Here is a 16,911-nt window from a genome sequence, read left to right on the forward strand (position 1 = left end):
CATTCACCTTCTTTTCCTTCTTGATGGAAGCAGTCTCAAGATGAGGAGTCAACCGCCTCACTCTAGAGGCCCTCACAGGTGGACTTCCAACTGTATCCTCACACAGCTCTCCCTAAAGTTCTGGATCCTCAAATCTATTATGTGGGGACAGGAACACCTGGGGAACTGAGGTGGATCGAGATGGGGTTGCTTGTGGTGTTGATTAGTCCTTAGATATATTTTCTTGCAAGTAATTTGTGTACTAAAATAAAAAATAATATTTGTAATTAGCTGCTGATCTTAGTGGAAGGAAACTAAAGCCATTAAATAATGATATTAACACCCCACGTCATGGTTGATTCTTCTTCTGCATTAAATTCATACTTCTCTACCTCACAAGGGTTCAGTAGGATTACTTTTGACTTTTCTCAGCCTTCCTGTACCTGAAGGAGGGCATACAAGAAAGCTGGGGAGGGACTTCTTATAAGGGTTGTAGTGAAAGGACAGGAGGAAGTGGCTTTAAACTCAAATAAGGTAGTTTTAGACTAGATATTAAGAAGTAATATTTTACTGTGAGGGTGATGAGACACTGGAACATGTTGCCCAGAGAGAATGTGGATTCCCCCACCCTGAAGGTGTTCAGGACCAGGCCGGATAGGGCTTTGAGTTACCTGGTCACGTGGGAGTGTCCCTGCCTATAGCAGGGGACTTGGAACTAGATGATGGGGGTTGGACTCGATGATCTCTGGAGGTCCCTTCCAACCCCTACGATTCTGTGATCTTAAAGGTCCTTCCAACCCAAGCCATTCTATAATTCAGTGCTTTGCTAGAACAAATAAGAGAAAAGCAAAGCTAAGTGATATATTTAGATGCCTTCCTCTAGCACCAGGAATTACGAGTACTGGTCTGAAAGTAATGCCTCCTATTTTATTATGTTGGCCCATGACAACAGAGATAGATATTTTAGTGATATGGGAGTAGAGGTTGAACCTTCCCACCAATATTCTGTTATGTTTTGTTGCTGTGTGACAGATGGCAGCAGAGGGTCAGTCTGACAAAATGGCATCTGTTTTGGAAGAGCATATGAAGCAAAGGTGTGTAATTGAATTCCTTGATGAGGAAAAAATGGCACCCACTGACATTCATCAGCACTTGGGGAAAATTTATGGAGACCAAACAGTGGATGTGAGTGCAGTGGGGTAATGGGTGGTGGGTTTTAGCAGTGGCAACAACAACATGAAAGACAAGCTATGTTCCAGCTACGCATATCTGTCACACCACAAAATGAAGAGCATCTCAATGAGCTGATCTTCACAAGTCAGTGGATTGCAAGCAGGGAATTGTGTATGGAGCTGTAATGGCAGCAATGTATTGGAAATAATGGTGGCAATGTTGGAATTTCTCAAAGTTTGCACAAGCTGAGTCCAACAAATGCTCACACAGAAACCAAAAAAACATCATACACAAATTTGTCAGGACCTGCAGAATCAAGAGAAGGCTGAAGGTGTTCTTGGATTGCATCATTACTGGTGATTATGTTACTACTGTGAGCTGGTGTCAAAATGACTATCCATGGAGTGACAACATAAGAATTCCTTACCAAAGAATAAGTTCAAGACACAAATCTCAGTTGTAGAGAGATGTGCACTCTGGGGTAGGAAAGAGGCGATCCCTGATGCTTCTGGATTTCCTGGAGCCAAACAAATTGTCTGCTCTGAGTGCTGCATCATGACTCTGACTACACTGAAGGTTTGAGTTACCAATTTAGGCCAGAGAAGACAGCCTTGTAACATGGTAATGCCAGGCCCCATTCCAGTTTGCAGACCATGGAGCACATTGCCAGTGTTGGCTGGACTGCCCTGCCAGGCTGCATAGTCTGTGTTTGGTACATTCTGACTTGCATCTGTTCAGGCCGATGAAGAATGAACTCTGTGGGCAACGCATTTCTAGACACAGTGTTGTCATAGCAGGTGTGAAACAGTGTGTCACCTTTGTGCGCTTTTTTATGAGGGTGGTATGCAGGCTTTTGCTTACTGTAAGAATGATCTGTATAGAAGCTAGCAAAAGATAGTGAATGACAAAGATCCCCAAAGTGAAAAACATTATCTACAGGAGAACATAGCACTTCTGGGAACAAGAAGTCACAGCTGAGGCTTAGTAAAGACTTGAAATTGATATGAAGGGACATTACCTGTCTGGACAATGCTCTCAGACTTATGGTCTGATTTTTAGGTGGTACTCTTTGGAGCCAGGAGCTGGACTGAGTGATCTCTGGATCCCTTCCAACTTAGGATATTCTGTGATTCTACTTTTTAAAAAGAAATAGCACTGTTGTGGAGAGCTATAGAACAGTAGAATACAAGCTCTCATGAGTCTACTCCAAGGAAGCAGAAGCAGTGTTCACTCGGGGAGTATTTATCATTTTAAAAGCTGAATTCATTTTCTGATGGATATTACTTACTGGCATATAGTGTAGCTTATTTCATAAGATTTAACTGTGGTCCCAAGTCATATTAGTTGAACGGCAGAACACACAGAACTGATAAATGAAACAGTGCAATGTCTTGGACAACTGCAGTGTAAGTCTAGGTTGATAACTGAATAAAGTAATTATTTATGATTTTCTCTGCTACCGGTGTTGAGTACTTGAGTACCCTTTTGGGCTAATACATCAGTTATGAGAACTTTTCAAACTTCAGTGCAATAGTTAAATAGTTAGTCAATCTTTCACCTCTGTTAGCATTTTGATAGCAGTTGGCTATAATTTCAGAGCTCAAGTATATAGAAAAAGAATCAATATCAGAATATACTGTTCTATTAGTTTGTCAATCAGTGAGTAAGTATTTGGGACATCATTCTTCTGGAAGCATCCAAAGGCCAAAGAGTACAGAATAGGCAACTGAGCTTGATAAAATACAAGAAAGTTAAATAAATAAATAAATAAATCAAGTTTCACAATAATTATGTGCTTAATTCTTCCTGTACAAGTTAAGAATTGTTCTTCTTTGTCTCCATAGTGCTTGAGTAAAATTTAACAGTGTTTAGGAGTGTGATGTTTTTATTAGAGGCTATTTCCTACTGGCAGTTTTCAATTTTAGAGGCTACTTTTCAAAAATCTTTGTAATATAGTATGACCGTAGTTTATAATACAAACTGAAACTTGAGAGCTTTTCTAAGAATCTTGCTTTGCTTTACTTAATAGTAAGTTTTGTTATGCTTATGGTAGCGTGAAGAACTTTTTACAGTGAATTTCCATGAAAGACAAATTCCTTCCTTCCTGTCTGATCTCTTGGGTTGAATCAGTCAAGTTGGCTAACTGGTTATCATTTTAAAAGCAGGTATTTTATATGCCCTAAAACTGTACCTGAAAAATCAACATTGAAAATTTTATTTAGAATTAGCTTAATTAAGTTTTTTGTTTCAAACACCTTATATATTTCACCTAAATAATAGTAATTTGGAATAAACATAGTCTGAAATAAAAACACACATTTGTTAATTCATCTTCAATCTCAGTTTTATACCTACTGCTGTTTGTCTTGGTTCAAACATACTTTATCATTACTCATGTATAATTTATTCATAATTCTTATTTATGATCCTTCCTGCACCACCACTAAGTTCATTCACATGAATACAGGCTTTGGTAAAATATTCCTCTTTGAATATTTTGCATTTTCACCTTTTTTTTTTCTTCATGTTATTCAATAATCCTATATTCAGCTGCTAATGAGTTATTGAGCTAGTAGAGTAGGTGGTAGGTACTCTGTTTGACAGAGTCTGGTAACATAAAAAGAACAAAATATCGAGATCTACAAACTTTCCAATTAAACGAACAAAATAAATAATGATTTCTCTGTTCTTTCTTTTTTGAACTCCTTCTACTGGTGGTCACCTTTATCTTCACAACCTTCCTCATAGTACTTTACTTCTCAAATTCTGTATACACATTGGTGAGATCACTATTATCTCAACTTTATTTCTTTGTTTCAATTAGGCTCATGCACAGTTAGTGCGGGAAGTTGATGTAGAGAAGGTGTCAACTTTTGAGAACCCATATGTAGATGCAATAAGAAGCTTATGGAATGATCCTGGAATTCAGGAATGTTATGACCGACGAAGAGAGTATCAGCTATCAGATTCAACTAAATAGTAAGTATGCAATGGCTACAAACAGCTATATCTCACTTTGTCTCTTGCAAAATAATTTTCACTTTTTAGCTTTTTAGCTACTTGTACACATACACAGCACAAAAGTACACTTACCAAATGTAATTTGAGAGCTGCTTTTAAGTTGTGGATTGCTTCTAGTTTATTACTAAATGTGTATGTATTCCCAGAATAAAATTCAGGTACCATTCAAACTCCAAAATAAAATTCTAAGTGAGAGATTCTAAGTAGAAAGCCCTTGTTTTCCTGTGTTCCTATAAGATACATTTGAAAATGCAAGCTGGGCAAAAGTACTTTCAGGCATTATATATGAGTCCTTATAAGATCCTTTAATTTATTTATGCTTGCAAGAAGAATTTCTTCAAATAGTGAAGTCCAGTAAAATAAGTTAACAGAAACAAAAAATACAGCAAATGCGTTTAGCAATAGAATACCCAAATAGAATTTGCTATTTAAGTCCCTGTATCACAAAGCAGCAAAACAAGATGCTTAAAATTAACAATTGGGACTCACAAGACAGTAAAACAGAAGTAAGCACCCAGTGCTCATTGACTTGGTGAGAGAGTAGTTCCTTCTGACATGTTGTTTGAAGGAAATGATTTGTTGTCCTCTTGTATATGATCTAAGCATATGCACTGATATATCTTATATTGTTCATTCATCCCTTGCGTGATTCTCTCCTCATAAGTTTTCTCTGTTTTTGCAGTAATTGTATTTTCAATCTGTTCTCTTTGTAGTTTTTCCCCAGAGTTATTATATGTTGTCTTTCTCAATCTCTTCCTTTATGTTTTGTACCACTGTTACTGTTTCTGAGTAATGTTTCTGGTTCTAATATATCTTGTACTTTTCTGTACTTTCTGTTATCCTTTGACCTGTTCTGTCATTTTTATTGGTTTTATACCCACTGCTAGTACCATGGAAGAATGCATCGTGTGCATTATGAGAAGAGAGAAGGATAAGATGTAAGAGAAGGTTTTCTGAGCCTTGGCAGTTGATTTGAAACGCAAATATATTCTGTTTTTTTTACCATTGAATGCTCCAAAAGTTGGATGTTCTTGTAGGTTTTAAAAGTAATTTCTGGACTTACTTGCGGTAAAGTCAAGAGCACATTAGATAAATAGATTATTAACTTCCCATATACATTACTTCATGACTTACTCATTTATTTATCGCTAAACCACTTCCCCTTATGGCTTCAGAGGTAGTGCTCACTCTATGTAAACCAGCACTACAGTGAAGGTAACCTTAAGCAATCGTTCTATGAACTGAGATCTTTCTGTGTGTGCTGTATTGGGTGACAATATCTTAACCAAGGTTAAGGAAGCAGGCTTTTCTAGTTTGCCATATAAGGATATCAGAGAATGACTGTTTAGCAACTCTTTCCTAGCTGTGTTTTATAACATTCCAGAAAAATAAATATAACTTCTCCCAAATTCCTCAATGTGTTATCTGTGCCAGTATTTAATACCCTCATTTGGTTATCTGTGCCAGATATGTAACGCTCTACTTTATTATTCATTCATATAGAGAATCCTTGAAGTTTTTATTTCTGTGTTTGTTGCCTTGAGCAATACAGTTTTCATTTCTTTGTTATTGTGTAGTGATATAACTCTCCATATACCTTAGTCAGGTGACTTGAGTCACATTTCTTTTCCTCATGGAATATAAATTTTTTCATTGAAGCCAGGAGCTTTAGGGTTTAAAAGTTGTTAATGTTTACTGTTAACTGTCATACCTGGAAAAAGTCAGCCATGTGACATCTATCTTGCTTATGGTTAAAACCATGGAAAATGTTTGCATATGAATTCTTCTTGGTAAGCCTTGCCTTTTTAGCTGCAGTTATACTGAAATCTCCTAACATCATTTTCATAAAGCAATATCCATTTTGTTTGTTCTGTGGGTTTGCCCCTTTCCTCTTGCCTAGTACTCTCATTTTCTTATATAGATCAAGGAAAATGTCTCACTGCTGACTGAGTTGTAACAAATCATCTTTACTAGCTGTAGATTAACCCTTTTACCACTGTTAACAATTACTTCTATTTCAACGCGTCTGGTTGGCTTTAGAGATTTTTTTGGAAGTTGCTTCTGTCACATCCCTTCTCAGCAGAATGTTCCAGATGCACTGTTTTCTCCATGAATTTCTTGTTCATCTTGTTTGTTTAGGTATTGCAGACAAATTCCTTTTAAGTAGAGTGATTATAAGTGTGCTAATGTTGCTGATGAGCATCTTGATCCCACCAGTTTTGCCTGTTGAGTTTGACAAGAGTTATCAGGCAGTACTGATGAGTAGAGCAATCTTATGTTTAGCCTTGGAAATAAAAACGGCAGTTACAGATAGATGAGGACTGTAACTCTTCCTACCTTTTTTCTCCAGTCCCTTAATGCTTTCCCTTGATTAATTAGGCTACGCACTAAATTTTGTTTAGAGATAGAAGAATTCACCTTATGGATTTATTTTTGAGAAAATTCTTCACTATCATGTTGTACCTGCAAAAAAATCTCAGGCTGGAGAATGACTGGAGTAAGGTGCTTGTTTGAAGTGTTTGTTTGCCCTTCATGTTGAAGATGTTTCAGGACTCCATTCACTGAAAATAAATTAAGTAGGTTTTAATGGTCAGTTTTCAATATGTGGTACAGCTCTCCAAAGTGGTAGATGTTGAACTGGATTATGGTGAAAGAGGCCTGTACTTCTCGGAAAAGGTTATTGGTTGAAACTTCTCTGGTATACATAATAAAGTTAGAAGTCACACTTCTTTGCCCATTTTCTGTATGAGAAGGGCATGTAGTAAATACAGAGCAAGTCAGTCTACTTCTGACTTATCCTGATCTATCTGTTTATTTTGTAATACACACAAAAGGTACATTTGAAACACTTATCGTTAAGTCTTATCATCAGCACCTTCATGGCCTGGCTTTCTTGGAAACTGGCTGTGGATTTGGACCTTGTCATAGGCTATGTAAAATACATTAAAAATAATTACTTCTCTCTCAGTGCTGACTAGGAAACAAAAGGTTTCCTTTGTTTCAGGGCAGTGTGCAGATCACCAGTGTGCTACGAGGCTGTAGCAGTTTTTCTTGACGTCAAGAGAGAGCTACTGTCAGCCACTCATTACACACAGATTACCTTGGTAATGCACCTTGTGCCTGTTGCTATAGCAACCTCCTGGAAAATTACCTCAGCAGACACTAAAATTCATTTTTATAAAACTAATTACAGGTATAATTAACTTTTAAAACTAGGTCTTCACTATAAATGTAGTCAGATCTATGTGATTTGACATCTTATTTTTAAAGTAATTTTATGCAGGTTTTGTTTGTTTGTTTCAGTAATGCTTGCCAGAAGAAGTGCTGTTTGGGTGAGAGGCCCTATAACTACAACATTTTGTCATGAAAGTAGGACATTTCTTAGCAGGTGGCAAAAATCAGTTTGGAGTGCCATGCAGTTCAGACTTCTGTGCAGTTGCTGTTCACCACAGAAGTGAGTTCTCAGTTCATAACACCAGTTACCTGCTTTTGAACTAGGTCACAAGGCATTTGCTCGGCTATTTCCAGTATCCATCTCATTATCAGTATTTTAAAGTTTGAATTTAATAAACTAAGGAAACATCCCCCTTTAGCAAATGCTGTCTGCACTTTTTTGGTGAAAATTCTTAATTATGACAGGTTTTATGATTCAAGAACGCAGGTGCATTAATTTCTAGCATATGCTGAAGAGTGTAATGGAAAGGCTGATCACAGAGTTTGTGTATACATACATGCAGTAAAACTTTTAAGGACTTTTTAAAAACTACTTCTTACATTTTTCTAAAATACCTTGTGCACTTTTTTTTTTTTACGTAGATTATTTTTTTTTAAGTGTGCAGGATTTGTTTGCCTGTGGGTGTTCGTCATTACTTTTCTTAGGATAGCATTAGGTAAGTGCTTCAAAGCCACATTGAATCAGGCTTCTAATAAACAGATGTGGAAAAAAATTGAATAAAATCCTTATTTTTCTTCATTCATCACCTATCTCAATTCAGACACTCTTAAGATATTTCTCATAACTCTGGCTTAACAAGTTCTGTCTTGGCTATAGATAAGCCACTGGAGGAAGTAACTTCACCCTGGCTTCCTGCTGGAGGTTATGGACTTTCTACATCCCTGTAAAATAAACTAGCTTAATTTGTACAGTTTTAATAGTATTTTTTCACTGTTCAAATAATTTTGAGAGAAATGTGTACAGAGACATTGTGTAAGTGAAAAATCTGGCAACTAGGTGAGGTCAGTGTCTTCAGGGCAGAGATGCAGCTGGAGTGGAGCCTGAGCCTGCACAGCTGTAGATGGTGTAGATCTGTATGATATGTAGATAGCATTCACCAACATGCTTTGATGTTCTTATTTAAAATTGCTGGTTGGTGTTTTCTTTAATTGTTTAATAAGCTTGAAGATGCTTAAAGCATAGGCACACAGTTATGCCATTCCCATGTTAATCAAAGAATTCCTTTAAGCCACAGCTTTAAATTTGCACCCCTCTTGTTATGAACAGGACTCAAAAACATAGGTCTTTATTGTGGCTAACTAAACCATAATAAATTAAATAATTGCAATGATAAATTTTCAATTTTGCAGGAATAGTTGTTCCCAGTATTCATGTAATGATATATGAAAATTCGGTGTGCTGGTAGTATATTTTTTAATAACAATGGTATTTCGGTTGTCTTTTTTTTCTTTTTCTTTTCTTTTCTTTTTTTTTTTTTTTAAGAGTGCACTTTATATGCCTGTGTTTTGTCTCAGCGTTTTGAAACAATGAAATCAGTCCAGCAAGTTATTCAGAAAAATCAAACCACCACCCCACGCCTCCTACTGCAATGTTGTGCTTGGAAAAGAGAAGATGTCTTTTTTTGTCCATGGAAGAAGGATAAATCTATTCCTTTGCCTCAGAGCAAGCCTACACAAGCTTCATTAATATTTGAATTCCAACTGAAGTAATTCTTCAGCAGAATGTCAAAAAAAAGAAAGAAAGAAAGAAAGAAAGAAAAGAAAAAGAAAGCTACAAAAAAGAAAAAAAAAACCAACAAAGCTTAAGGGAAAAATCTTTAAAAAAATTCTTGACTGTTTTTTTAATGTATTTTTAAAGGATAAATTAATGCTTGTGAAACTTAATGACAACAGTGTTAGGAAAAAAAATAAAAATGGTCATGTGCACTTTGAATAGCTTCAAGAAACTCAAATGAGATTTGTTTATTTAATATTATCCCTTTAAATTACTGCCAGTCTAGAATCAGCCTGATGTATGTTACTGATGTATGTTACAGCAATATCCCTGCTGCAGTCATGGTTCTGAGTTATAGTTACCAGGCTGAGGCTGGAGACCACAAGTGGGGCTTTCCAAAGTAGTGCAACAAGGTAACTGTATAAATGGAACAGCTACCAGTTTCTGCTATCAGAAATATAACCGTAGCATGTAGTGATTCACAGTGCTTCCCAGGAGCCTTCAAAAAATAGTAACAAAACCAATATTGTGGATGTGGAAGGTTGAAAGAACACAGGCAGCGTTTCAAGACCTCCATCAGTTTCCTATTCTGGTGGTTATGGATTTCCTGTACATTTTTCCCCCCCAGCAAGTAGATGGAGTGCTTTTTGGTTAAAGCATCTAAGGGCAGATGAAATACTCAGGTTCTCCAACCTTTTTAATTGGCAGAAACTAATTAGTATTCTGAGAAAATATTTTTGGAGTTACAGCTTATGAATATGATAAATAATATGAGATGCATGGTTCAATACATCTTTCTAAATACAAGTAACGTTCTCAGATTCAATTTTTTTTTTTTTCAGATTAATCTTTCATGAATAAAATCATGGTGAGGAAAATTTGTTAATGTTTTTGTTTCTCTCCCTGACCTAACTGATCAGTTCTTCAGTACTTTTGCTGTAAGTCAGAACTCAAACTGCTTTGTTTCTGTCATTCAGAAACAAAATTTCTGTTCAGGATGACTTGCTTCCTCTATTTAATAACGGATCATTCAGAGCATCTAGAAATAGTGTGGGATTTTTGTTGTTGTTGTTGGTTTTTGTTTTGTTTTGTTTTTGAAGAGCACCTCAGTAGTAACCATGAGGAAAAGAACACTAGGAGTTTTGTGATACTTCATCAATTGCTGCCCTTCACTAGAGAAGGGCACAGAATCAGGCATGTTAGATTAATTCATTGTATCAGTGGCTAGCTCTAGATCATTCTTGTGCTTCTGAGTAACCAGATGCCAAGAACTTCATTCGCTGCAGCAGTCTTTCTCCCAGATGTCTGTGATGGGAGAATCCCTGTTGCCTGGTGCACTCAATTCCTGAAATAGTCAGCTCCTATACCCAAACAGGCCATCACATCACACACCGGTATTTCTTTTTTGAAGCTTCTCTCTTAGGAGAGCTGCTGTACCTCCAGTACATTGCTGCTTTGTGATTGAAAAACACCATTAAGCAGAAGAGTTTAGTGTTGTAATTAATGAACCGCTTTACAAGCAGTTTTATTGCAGTTTTGGATTAGTTGTTGACTATCTGGGAGGTGTTCCATGTATGTTATTCAGACTTCTTAACTTGATTAGAGGCTTCAGTGTGATTGCGGAAATTTCAGATGCTAGAGGTCCCACCGTGGGATTACTGTTGCCTTCCAGAAACAAGAGAACTCTGGAGAGTTCTTTGATTTGTCAGTGCATTTTTTCCTTTTTGGGTAATTATTATTATTTTTTATCTTCAAATGTTGCTGTTTATCTTCCAATCATTTTGTATCTAGTAAACATAAGTATACACTTAATGAACTGATACACTATATCAGCTTCGTACTATCTGTATGTCTGTGTAGATTCTAAAGTCTGAAAAGCAAGGAATAGGTTATCTTGTCAGTTAAAACTGTGCAATTTCTTATATATTTTATATTATTATTTAGCTATAAATTGCCCAGAACTGTGTAATAAAATCTGAATCTTTGGTGATTTTGTATGTGAAAGCCAAGCAGATCTTAAAAGGACGGAATAATTTTGTCAAATTTACTTGAAGCTGTGGAAGTGTACAGGAAGGACAAGTGTAGCATAACATTATACTTTGTCCCCTTTTTTATGCCAATAATGCTCCTTTTTTGTTGCACTTCTTCCTATCTAGCAGCTGACTTCTACTCCCAAATCTTCCCTTCTCTTTTCCTCAGTCAAATTATGGTGTCACTGTCTTGCATTCCTTTTGTTCCTCCCTGTTTATAGCTATCTTAATGACCTGGATCGCATAGCAGATTCCACCTATCTGCCAACTCAGCAAGACGTGCTTAGAGTTCGAGTTCCAACAACAGGAATCATTGAATATCCCTTTGACTTACAAAGCGTCATTTTCAGGTAGAAAAAAAGTTTAGCACTCATTTACTTTGTTTTTGTTGTTGGTTTTTTTTGGTTTTGTTTTTTATTTTCCTTTGCCTTAATTATGCCACGTATAGGATATTGATTAAAAAGTGCATTACAGAAATGATTCTGTGCTTTTAAAAGTAAAGCTTGTTATTTTATTTTTATGGTTAATTATTAAGCAGCTGATATTAAACATATCAAAAAAATGAAAGACAATTTGGTTAGTCTTTTTTTTGAAGACGCTACTGATAGAAAATCTACAGTTAATCTTTTCAACAAAAATTATCAAAGTTTTGTTATGAGTAATAATCTAAAAATATAATAATGTATCTAATTAATGTTAATTATGGGATGCAAAATTACCTCCTGTGTAGCTGATGATTAGCAAGAAATCACTCTCCTAAAGAGAAAGTAAGCCCATTTGAGTGCAAGTACTGTTGCTTAAAAGTAATCATGCATTTGCAATTGCAAGTTAGACATCTTAAGGGTTGAGCTACACTATGACATGGAATGAAGTGGGAATACACTGCCAGCAAATTTGAGTTTTGCTGTTGGCTATTAACAGCTTCAGTAAATGCATGTTGTATTTTGTGAGTACTCTTAAATAGATAATCTTTGAGAAGTGGAAATTTTGACACTTGTAATTTTGGAAGGGAAGAGGCAGATCACCAAACCTATTCCGTGCACGTGTTTCTGCTAAATATACAGGGTATACATTCCAGAATCATGGCTCAGTATCATGAGACTTTTGCATCTCAGAAATCTAAAGATTTTGAGACCCACAATGACTTAAATATAAAAATCACATCAAACTAAAAATCAAATATGGTTACTTGGCTATTTATAATGGATTCCATTTAACTTTAATCTCAGTGGAGAGATTATTAAGAGGAACAAACCAAACTCTGTTTTCAACTGAACTCCTTTTTGTTATGTATGTGGTTGTGTGTTTATCTCTTATGGTATTCATGGAGTTGATGTGGTTGTTAATTTTGCAGAATGGTGGATGTAGGAGGCCAACGATCAGAAAGAAGAAAATGGATACACTGCTTTGAAAATGTCACATCTATCATGTTCCTAGTAGCTCTTAGTGAATATGATCAAGTGCTTGTGGAATCAGACAATGAGGTAAGCAATAAGCACCGAGCAGCAGTTTTGAAGAAAAAATAGTTCTGCCTGTCCCAGATTTGTTTTCCAAATCAATCTACGAGCAGTCATACACAACTACATGTAATGGAATGAAAATTACTACAGAGATCAAAAGGCTGAGCCATGTTGGGGAGGATTCAACAAAAAGGAATATTGTTGAACAAAGAGAAATATTCTTAGCTATTTGAGTTGTTAGTGTTCAGTATCAGAGACACAAAAATTGGCAGTGAAAGTGAGGACAAAATGTATAGATTCCTTTCTAGAACGGAGCCTACACTAATTAACTTCACTCAGTTGACTTAAAGCATAGACTACATTGACATATTTTCTAATTGTATTTCATTTCAAATAATAGAAGAAACAAGGAAATATTAGTTGGTGACCTGTGAGCTGAAAGGACAAAGCATATTAGTATCCAGTATTTTTGATGCAGTGTTGCAGAGTAGAGAGATGATTTAATGTTTGTTTGTTTGTTTTAATTTTCTGTGGACAATTTGCAGTTATGCATCAAACTTCTGTGAGTTACCTACCGTTCCATGCAAGTCTATTAACATACACTTAAGAAATTTAGGTGAAAAAAAGAAAATATTTTAATTTCCTTCATGGCTTGTATATATAGTGATTTCACTGTTTAAGGGAATGGCTGATATAGCAAGGTTAGTGTTTCTGGACACATTTATATGCTCAACTTTGTTCAGGATGAATTTTTTAAGTAAGTTCTTGGAACAAGCACTGAAAGTTTTTACACTTACAGTCTTCTTCTGAGAGAAATATATGATTACATTAGTTTTACTATCAACCCTATCATTCAAAGCTGAATTTTCAATAGAAGTTGGTCTTTAAATGAACAGCTGTCATTTTGTCATAATAATGTAATTAGCACCAACTTGATCTCTTGTAATTTTGGAAGCTAGACATGAATGTAAAAAGATAATTCAGTCAGATTCAAGCCAAGAAGTGTCTGGTTCTGTCTCTTCTCTGGTTTGTGTTACTGCTTTGTAGCTGACACAGGTAACACTGAAATATTCAGCATTTCAATCATACAAGTCAAAATAAAGTATTTTGAAAACAATTTAAAGAATAATTTGTTCCAGCAATTTTCAGATTCTGTTCTAACTTTCCAAAATATGCTACCAAACTTAAGGAAAGGTTTAATTCTGGTTTTACATTAGATGTATCCTGTTCTAGTTAGGCGGTTCGCTGAAACTCTTGTTCTTCTGTTTGTTCAGATAATATAAGCTTGTGGATCATTACTTAGAGCATCCATACCTTTAAAGATGGAGCAATACCTTCTTGGGTTGGATCATTCGAAGTTTACAATTTTGCTTTATTCTTGTAAGCTTGAGCACAATCACATGGCATATGTGGGACAAACAAGGGTATCAGGCCTAGCCAGCATGGTTTCATGAAGGGCAGGTCCTACTTGACCAGCCTGATCTCCTTCTGTAACCAGGTGACCCACCTAGTGGATGAGGGAAGGGCTGTGAGTGTAGTCTACGTAGACTTGAGTAAAGCCTTTGTCACTGTGTCCCCCAGCTTTTTCTTTTTTTTTTTTTTTTTTGGAGAAGCTGGCAGTTCATGGCTTGCTCAGATGTAGTGTTGGTAAAAGCTGACTGGAGGATCAGGCCCAGGGAGTGGTGGTGAATGGAATTAAATTCAGCTGGTGACCAGTCATGAGTTGGTGTTTTGGTGGGTCCTGCACTTCGTTTGCACAATCCTGCAGAATCAGAGTGTCTGGAAAGCTGCACAGAGGAAGAAGATAATAAAATCATAGAATCACAGAATTCTTAGAGATTGAAGGGACCTTTATAGGTCACGTAGTCCAACTCTTGCAGTGAACAAGGACATCCACAGTTTGATCAGGTTGCTTCAAGCCCCATCCAGCCTGGTCTTGAAAGTTTGTAGGAACAGGGTATCCACCTCACTTCTGGGCAACCTGTTCCAGTGCCCCAACACCCTCACTGTGAAAGACTTCTTCCTTATGTTCAACTTAAATATACCCTCTTTAAGCTTGAAACCATTTCTCTTTGTCTTATCACCACAGACCCTGCTAAAGAGTCTGTCCCCTTCTTTCCTGTAGCTCCTCTTTAGGTACTGTAAGGCTGCTGTCAGGTCTTCATGGAGCCTTTTTTTCTCCAGATTAAACAGCCCCAGCTCTTTCAGCCTGACTACATAGGGGAGGTATTCCATCCTTTGGATCATTTTTGTGGCCTTGCAGTGGATGCACTCCAACAGGTCTGTGTCTCTTCTACACTGAAGATTTCACATCTGGACCCAGTACTCCAGGTGAGGTCATACCAGCACAGAGCAGAGAGGCAGGATCGCCTCCTTTGACCTGCTGGCTACACTTCTTTTGATGCAGCTCAGGGTATGGTTGACTTTCTGGGCTGTGAGGGCACATTGCTGATTCATGTCCAGCTTCCCATCCACCAGTACCCCCAAGACCTTTTTGGCCATGCGACAAGCAGTTATCAGAGAAGATGAAGGAAAAATTGTTGAGTACCTCAGCCTTCTTGTCTGTTGTTACCAGCTTGTCTGTGTCACTCACTAGAGGGGTATATACTCTTGGACTTTCTTTCCTTTTCTAATTGTCTCTAGGAGCCTTTCTTTTTCTTATCACCCCTTGCTGGGCCTTGGCTTTCCTGACCGCATCTCTACACAGCCTAGCAGTCTCCTTATACTCTTTAGAGGTACCTGTCCCTGTTTCCATTTCCATGTGTGCATTTTTTGCTTGCTCTCATTTTGACTGGTAGGTCGCAGTTCGGCCATGCTGGTGTCTTGTCTTCCTTCCTGACTTTCTGCACCTCAGGATGGAGAGCTCTTGTGTCCTGAGGAAAGTTTTCTTAAGGTCTGCTAGCTCTGCTCTGCACTTTGGCTCATGAGGAGGTTTCCCAGAACTGGAAATTAGCTTTCCTAAAATTTAGCGCCCTAATTTTACTCTTGTCTCATATTGCTCAGGAGCATGAGCTCCACCATATCACAGTCACTGCAGGCCAGGCTGCTTCCAAATTTGATGTCACCAATCAGTTCATTTGCATTGGTAAACAGCAGGTCCAGTATTGCATGGCCACTGGTGAGGCCATCTGTTGCCTGACTGAAGAAGTTATCCTCACTGCATTCCAGGAGCCTCCTGGATTGCCTACAGCTCATCATGCATTTCCAGCAGATGTCTGAGTGGTTGAAGACCCCCAGCAGGATGTTTACAATTGCGATGCCTCCTGTACCAGGATCTGGGTCTGCTAGCCAACAGTCAGCTGAATGTGAGTCAGCAATGTGCCCAGGTGGCTGAGAAAGTTAATGGCATCCTGGCCTTAAGTTAGATGAGGGGAGGTATAGGTTGGATATTATGAAAAATTTCTTCTCTGGAAGAGCAGTAAAGGATTTGAACAGGCTGCTCCAGGAAGTGGTGGAGTCACTGTCCTTGGAGGCGTTCAAGAGAACAGTAGATGAGGCAATTAGGGATATAATTTAGTAAACATGGTATTGATAGGTTGACCTAGATTCAGGGTCTTTTCTAGCTTTAGTGATTCTGTGATTGTAGACAAAAAGGATTTATGTACTGAATTGAATGGAATACACTAAAGATCACACTAATGCTTTGGCTCTCTGATGACCAAAGTGATACCTCAAGTTATGGTAGCTTTTCTGTAACTACTTTATCGCTGTTAAGAAAAAGATTATTTTACTTGTAGAGTTAGATTTTTCAAGTTTTTCTTTTACCTCGGGGAGGTAAAAGCTGTAAAATTCTTCATTTTGAAGGTGGTTCTTGTATCTCACCTCTAATTGAGAAATAGCGTTCAAATTTCTGTGCCAAATTGTGTGTAAGTGCCCTTCTTTCTTAGTATGTATAGCATTAGTCTGATGCCATGAGAGAATCTAATCCTGCTTTGATCTGTGTGCCTCTTACCTTAAACATCTCAACAGGTGCAGTGATCTGCTCCTCCATTTGCATTTCTTGTATGGCCTGATTATACAGTATGATTTTTGTAAAGCAACCCACTTTCTTTTTCTAATTAGTCCACTGTACATTATTGCCTGGAGTCTTTTGGATGTCTTTTCAAAGAAAAGTATACTTTTAAATCATCTGTTGGTTTCTTTTTAGCTAATAAATTGTTTCATTAATGTCATTTTGGTCTATAAACATAAATCTTAAGAATTATTATTTGTTATTCAGTGCATGTATGTTTACCCTTCACCATTCTCACCATTCTGAAATGGGTTTAGAGCCCTTAAGATTCAGACCTGTATTTTAAAA

General features: G+C 37.1%; 1 protein-coding gene across 1 annotated transcript in view; it reads left to right on the forward strand.

The window, feature by feature from the left end:
- LOC116234656 (guanine nucleotide-binding protein G(q) subunit alpha) overlaps window positions 1-16,911 on the forward strand; it is a 115,042-nt gene that overhangs the window by 84,012 nt on the left and 14,119 nt on the right. Inside the window, exons 3-5 of the mRNA XM_031602383.2 lie at window positions 3,977-4,131; window positions 11,373-11,501; window positions 12,506-12,635. Of these exons, the coding sequence (XP_031458243.1) occupies window positions 3,977-4,131; window positions 11,373-11,501; window positions 12,506-12,635 (414 nt within the window). The remainder of the gene's footprint in view (window positions 1-3,976; window positions 4,132-11,372; window positions 11,502-12,505; window positions 12,636-16,911) is intronic.

Source organism: Phasianus colchicus, chromosome Z (genome assembly GCF_987193195.1).
Source record: "Phasianus colchicus chromosome Z, bPhaCol1.hap1.1, whole genome shotgun sequence".
In the NCBI taxonomy this organism is placed as follows: domain Eukaryota; kingdom Metazoa; phylum Chordata; class Aves; order Galliformes; family Phasianidae; genus Phasianus; species Phasianus colchicus.